Source organism: Grammomys surdaster, unplaced genomic scaffold (assembly GCF_004785775.1).
Source record: "Grammomys surdaster isolate TR1022 unplaced genomic scaffold, NIH_TR_1.0 130, whole genome shotgun sequence".
NCBI lineage: Eukaryota > Metazoa > Chordata > Mammalia > Rodentia > Muridae > Grammomys > Grammomys surdaster.
In genome coordinates, this window is record NW_021604588.1 from 20,722,172 (window position 1) to 20,729,596 (window position 7,425).

The window sequence follows — 7,425 nt, forward strand, 5'->3', positions numbered from 1 at the left end:
TCATTCTTCAGGGATTGAACTCCAGAGGATGGGGTAACTACCATTGTTTTGGCTGGCATACAAACTTCATTCAAGGGAAATTAGTGTAACCAAACAGGAGGGAGTTTTGCAGCTTAGAAGCCTCTTTTGTGTAAATACACACATGCTTCCGTGGATTCGGTCTTGTACCACTGCCAAAAGGCTTGGTACGGCGGCTTGCTCACCAGAGCACAAAGCAGAGGGCATTTGCATAACAGCAAAGTTCATCTGTTGGAATTATTCCTTGGGTCTAGGCTGTGGTCTCACTTGCCAATGAAAGACACACACTAGGTGATGCTAGGTAAGGTAAAATTTGGAAGAAAATTCATTAAACCCACAAGCTAGAAGTAACTGCTTATCCATTTTTTATTTAATTTGGCCTTTGAAAATTAAACACCCAAAATAATCTTAATTGTCTTCCCTCTGAGAATTGTTAAAGGAAAGCAATTTTGGTAAATTAAGTAAAGCATATGTTATTCTGTTGATCTAGTACTAAATGGAATTTAATTTTTAAATACAGCATATATATGGTATTATTGTATGAACTGGAAAAATCATAAGAACTGATCTTTGGTCAAACAAAAAGCAAAACAAGAAAAAAACAAACAAACATAGAATCAGTAATCATTCCACAACTGACATTGTTGACTTTGGAAAAGTTCTGTGGGACTTTGGGTTGGCGTTGGTTGATGGCCGGTTTTATGGAATACACAGTCCCTTCACAAAGGTGACAGCTATATCACAGACATTATTCTGATTTTTTTCTTCTACCTGTCCGATTGCTGGGAGAGTTTTCATTACCTTGGCAAGGGAGCCGAATCCCATGGGTCATCACCTCAGGCCCACAAAAGTACAGTAACCGCAGGCCAAGTTTTTAGAAAGAATTTGAAGTACAGAGGTGTGGCAGCCAGGTGATAACTTGGGTCCTCACCACTGCATCAATTCCCATTTTCAAACTAGTAAATGAAAAGCACACAAGAAATACTGAACTGAATCTGGTGCTTCGTGGAGTGTACTTAAATGTTGCTGAAAGAGCATACTTTTGTGTTAGTATTATTGGCTCAACACTGTACTTGGGAGATAGCTTAAAACTTTACCAAAGTACATTTTCTAGAGTGGATTGCCTCTGGTAAACAGATAGATGCCTAGGAAACTGTGACTTGCTCTCTGCAAGGACAGATCTGAAATCAAAATTGCAAATAGATAAAACATTTATGAAGAACCACAGGGTAGTCATTAATGCACGGGTTAAGAAAGCCATTCAATATTTACCATGCACTACTGTTCTAAGTAAATTGTCAATAATATTAACAGTGACGATATGTTCCACTCCCCATGTTCCTTCAAGCACATTTATGAATGTCTCCTTTTGACACCAGAAACAGAGAGCAGGACCAAAAGAAAGCCCCTCACCTGGGGTGGGGGGGGGCTTACATCATAGATAAGTATGCATAATAAGAGTCCTGCAACTGGCAAGGACTGGGAGGGGAGACAGGGAGCAAAATTAAAGGTTAATAGGGAGAGTGGTTGGGGTGATAGATGATGGTGTCCCACTGATCTCAGTCAAGGCGTGTTGCTAGTAGTGCTAGTATGGACCAGGTAAGTTTAAAGAGAAGAACTGCATTGGCTGGTCGGTGTTGAAGCTTCCAGGACATGGGACCACATCTAGTGATGTGCTTCTCACCAGCAGCATCCCAAAGCTGTGTAGGTACCAGAGATGGAGAGACAGGAATCCTGTAGGTTCCTGTGTTCCTCTCTGGTCCCTCTCCATGTTACAAGCCCCCTGCCTTCTGTCGTCATTGGGCTGGACTCTCATGTATCTAGTCCTGACACCCATCCACGGTCTACCTCTAAACAGCAGTCAGATTAAATTTTGACCTCTTTAATGCCTCACATGGGAGTATTAGGGTTGAAAATTAGAGTTGGAAATTAGGGTTTTGTTTATTTGTTTTTAAGGGACAACTTGGAGTTGAGAGGTTTTATCACCTTGTTTTTTCCCTGTTCTATATAGTGTCACCTGCAGGAGCTACTGTCCAATAGGGACAGTGGGGAAAGTAACACAAACTGAGTAGACTAGAAGACAAACAAATTAACATATTAGTTAAGTATTACAAAGTAACATATTAGTAAGTATTACAAAGTAACATATTAGTAAGTATAAAAAGAGTTGCTACCCAGGCCAGACCTAAGAGACTCCTGAAGATGACACATTGAAGTTATACTCAGGCTTCTGCGTGAGTTCAAGGACAGCCTAAGTAACTTAGTGAACACTGTCCCAAAATGTGCAGAGAAGCTGAGGATGTGACTCGGTGGTGGAGTGCTCACCTGGGCTCAATACCTGACCACTAAAACATTACTTATATCTTGTTAAAGACATAAGTATTAAGAAAAATTGGATCACACAGGAGGTCAAGATCATATTCTTAAAATATGACTATCAGGAAAGAAAAGCTTCTCAAAGTCATTATATTATGTGAAAAACGAAATCTATTTACTTCTGTGTGGTACTTAATTTCCTGAAAAATTAAATTTCACTTTTGAAAGTCGGTAGGAAGTCTCTACTCAGACTAAAAAGGCTAGCTCAATGAAAGTATAGAATAATTTCATGTTTGAATATCAATATAAAACTTTTGAATAAAATATTAGCAAATTGAGTTAAGCAGAATATCAAATAATAGAATGAGACAAATTTGATCTGGTTCCACAAATGTAAGGAAATCTCAATAGCCAACTGTCTGTCAGGATGCCTCTTCCATCAGCCAATTAGGGAGAAAGCCTGTTGGGGTTTTTCCCATAAAAATACTCACAGGGGCTGAAAAAGTGGCTTAGCAATGAAGAGTAATTACCACTCTTTCATTGGACTTCAGTTCAGATCCCAACACCCACATCAGGCATCCCAAAATTGCTTAACAACTCCAGTTTCATGGGGCCCAACACCGGTGATCTGGCCTCCTTGGACACCTGTACAGAGGTAGTATACATAAACTCACACAGGCACCCACAAACATGTAAATAGAAACAATAAATAGTTTTAAATGACTTTATAAGATTTTGAAGCCATTTCTTTACAAAGTAAATAAGCATAGTAAAATCAGATTAGAAAGAAGGGTTTCAAATAGGATTCAGCCAACCTATAGGTTGCCACAGGAAAGCACTTAGTAAGGATAAGAGATAAAACTGAGAAATAAAAAGTAAAGTGCAGAGATCACCAGGTTGTGCGTCTGTATAGCAGCGACAAACCTTATTTTATGGTGCCACTGGGGACCCCTAACTTTGAACCCTCGTCTGCTCGGCTCACTTATGCTGAGACTAGAATGTGCCTTTGCTTTATTTGTTAAACTATGCACCAGCTTCAGAAATTCAACTACGGCTCTCGAAAATATATATATAATGCCCAACTATCCCCATCCTCTATAAAAGTAACCGCTTCAGCCCACATGCCCACAAGGTAGAGCAAGGAGTTTCATTTAATTGAGTTATAAACACTCAAACCGATGCTGCCCTACCGAGGCTTGTGGACGTGTGGATGGCCTCCATGTGCTTGTTCCCACGTGGAGATGAGTCACTCAATGTGTGCAGGACTCTCACTCTCCTAGAAGGCATTGTAGCTAAGGCCAAGCCCCTAGGCTTCCTAAAGCAGCTTCTACCTGGTTCCTGCCTTTCAGCTCATTGACCCCGAGGCCTTCATTTCTGTCTACTTCAGAGGGCTAAGTTGAATGTAGGTCTTCAGAAAATGACTTCCAGGCAATGAGGCAAGAAGAACAATAGGCGTCATGAACTTCAGTTCTGGTGTTCTCATGCTGATGGTCTTCTATTTCAGGTCACTTGGAAAGCCCCACTTATCCAGAACGGAGACATTCTGAGCTATCATATCAGAATGCCGGACCCTCTCATCAAAATAACCAATGTGACCTCAACTGTATTGTGTCATCGGATCAAGCATCTCATTCCTTTCACTAACTATTCAGTAACCATCGTTGCTTGCTCTGGAGGTAACGGGTATCAAGGCGGGTGCACGGAGAGCCTACCTACCTTTGCTACTACCCACCCGGCCCTGCCTCAGGAACTAGCCCCATTGTCTGTGGTTCTTCTAAGTGAATCTTATGCTGGGATTTCTTGGCAGCCACCATCCAAACCAAATGGACCAAATTTGAGGTAAAGAAAGTGATTTTACTTTGGAGTTTGTTTTAGCTATATCATTCTAAGAAATAGAGGGGTGGGACTGTATTCACATCTCAAGATAGAATTAATTCCAGACTGCATACCATACCTACCTCCACAAACTCATAATAATTATACAGTACCATCTATTATAACAGTTGTATAATTCTACATTTAAATGGAAGCAAGGGCATTCACCAAGTAGGAGAGAAAACCATAACGTTGTAACAGACTAAAAACCATCAAACACTGAATCCATCACTGGGAGTTAATTTCACTTCATTATTTTGTTATTCCTTTTAAAAATATTTTTATTCTGTTGGACAGCTCTGGCACATGTTCTGTGTAACAGGGTGGGACAACCGTGCCTCTGAACTATAAAGTTAACCCTGAAGTTGTCTCCATATCACCCACCACTCTCTACAGACTTGTGAAGAACGTTCTCAGAGATAAGACAGGAACAAAGAGCTGTGATTCAAACATGGTTGTGCAGCAGCTAGAACTGGATACTTGGCAAGAAAAAAAAAAAGCAGAGTAGATAATATCACTGTTTGTAAAATTTTTGATGGTAGGAGTCTTAGAAAATCATTAACTTGATAAGATTTTTATATGCCTCCTTTGTGTGAGACTCTCAATAACTATTGAGCAAATCTAACACAGAAATCTAAAATGTTACCATTCCCACTGATGTTAAAAAATATGAGTGGAAATGATAATTTCCAATTAACAGTGTATATGATAGTTGCACCAGAAAAATATACTTACCTGGAAACACTTTGTAATTGCACTGAGGTATTATTTATTCTTGCATGAGTGTATCATACCTGCCATTAAACTACCTGAATCTCAGTAATAATGTTAGTTGAGACAGTCATGATATTCCTGCTTGTCTTTTGCTTTAGATACGAGCTTCTGAGACGTAAAATCCAGCAGCCACTTGCTTCAAATCCCCCAGAAGATTTAAATCTGTGGCACAATATTTATTCAGGAACTCGGTGGTTTTACAAAGATAAGGGTCTTAGCAGGTGAGATTACGAAAACTATAAAAACAAATGCTGGCATTTAGTTTGGGGCATGTTGAATAGTTCAAAGTGCCTCAGCGTCTTCGTTGTGTGCACCTGTTATCAGTCACACAGTAGAATATGTTCAGTTATTATCTGTGGCATTAATCATCCAGGTGTAGCCAAGGCATGTTTAGTGTTTGCCATCTCAACTGTGCGCTTGCAATAAGCCTTTCAAATCAAACTTAGAGGCATGTGAGTCCCAGCCTATTGCCTTTGTCACAGCTCTATCTAGACATGGAACTTAGTAAAGGAATGTGGAAGTATTGACTATATACAAGGACTGTGAAGATCACTGTGTGCTTTGTGTACATGTCTCTGCTCAGAGGTTATGGGTCATTGAGTTAGTGAGACTTGAAAGAGTTGAATCTAGAGTTTAAAGCAAGCATGAGCCAGTAGGTGATATCTGTCAAAAAACATATATCACATAATAAGTTTGATCTAAATTCTCTTTCATCTCCTGCTAAGGAACCAGCTTTGTGAACCTAGATAATCCTTTCACCATCTCTGGGTGTAATGGTAACTTTTATTTGCTTGACGTGATTGTCATTTCCATCTGATAATCTAGGCCTAGTCCTGGGAGCTTTAAGCCTCTGTACAATCTTATTTAGGCCTAGAATGTTTTCAGCCTCTGAGGACTGCTGCTTACTAATCTCACCCTTTCTAGATCTTTCAGAACTCTGGCCAGCTGCTTCAACTTAGCTGTTCTGGTTCAAACTCCTCTCTACTCTGACCGATTCAATCTGGCTTTTCTCTCCCAGCATCTGACTGAATTGCTCTGCTTAGCCTCAAACTAATCTTTTGGCTCTTTCTCTTTACCTGACTCATTCTGTCTTCACTGGTGTCTAGCTTGTTCTCTCTTCATCCTATCTCTATAAAATTCTCCCAGTAAAATTCTCCTCTCCTTGTCCCCTCCCCCTGCTCTCTCTTAAGTCAACTCTTGTTCCTCTCTGTCATCATGAGACTTGGGCATATCCTATTCTGTTAAATCTTTCTCTGATTCATCAGTTTGTCTGCCACTCAACTAGACATCACTTTCAAACACGGGTGCTTCCTTCTACAAACTAGCTTTGCCTTCATTGTTTGGTATTAAAGATGAGTGCTAAGGGCGTGTCTGTATTCCAAGTGGAGGGATTAAAGGTGTGTGCTAAGGCTGAGCCACACCGCAACAGGTTTTTCAAGTAAACAACGCAATCTTGGGGTTCACAGTATAAATATATATCCTATAACATCTGGGCTTTCACCTGTATTGTCATTCACAGGATCCAGTGATTTCCTAATCTTCTTGATCCAGGCAATATGATGACGTTTCAAAGAAATGCCTGAAAGTCTTTTGTGAAAACCTGTCAGTTATATCTTTCAATGACCTTTCACAGAGTAACTATTGTCTGTGCCCTGTCCTAATATCTTTTCATTCATTGCTTGCTCCTGAGTCCCAGACTCATTCCCGCTATGTTCAGAATGTCCAATGTGGAGAATTCACACCTCTGATCTCATTCCTCACCAGGCCCCTTCCCATCATCAGAATGAACCACACCCTAGTTTAACTAGGAAGTTCTTCAGGAAGCTGCCTGTCCACTCTCTTGCTGGTCTGAATATGAGTTGAAATGAGCATACTCATGGAAGCTATTTCTAGAAGGACTGTGGAGATACACAAACTTGTGTTGGGGCAGTCTTAGTGGACGTCTAAGGCTAAATGTCAAGGACACTTTTTTCTACACTGGAACTTGAAGCAGTGGTCACTGTTTTTATTCAAATAACAGAGGGACTGGAGACTATAAGCCCAGCTGGTAGAGTGCTTGACTGGAATGCAGGAATCCCTGGCTTTAATCCTGAGCAAGGAGGATAAATGGAGTGTCCAAGGAAGGTAGAGACAAGAGGGTCAGAAGTTCAAGGTCATCTTTAATTATCTAGTAAGTCATTGCTTCTACCTCATCAAAGCTTGAGGTTAAAAGACAGAATGAGTTTCTGTTTCTGAACATTCAATACATATATATGGCACACGTTTTTGTAAGGTGAGATCATGCTTTTTTTAAAAAAAAATCATTCTGCTATTTGTTCAAAAATGTCCAGGCTACTTTTGCACAAAGTGGGGCATCTCACCAGTCTGGAAGGAAGCTGGAAATTAGCCCTCAGAAGGGCTCAGAGAGTGTGGGCTCAGAGAGTGTGGGCTCAGAGAGTGTGG

The 7,425-nt window shown here is 40.4% G+C and overlaps 1 protein-coding gene across 2 annotated transcripts in view; it reads left to right on the forward strand.

Annotated features, from left to right (window-relative positions):
* Ush2a (usherin) overlaps window positions 1-7,425 on the forward strand; it is a 668,288-nt gene that overhangs the window by 445,459 nt on the left and 215,404 nt on the right. For both annotated transcript variants that reach the window (XM_028760212.1, XM_028760216.1), the window contains 2 exons: window positions 3,839-4,173; window positions 5,082-5,204. In XM_028760212.1, the coding sequence (XP_028616045.1) occupies window positions 3,839-4,173; window positions 5,082-5,204 (458 nt within the window). The remainder of the gene's footprint in view (window positions 1-3,838; window positions 4,174-5,081; window positions 5,205-7,425) is intronic.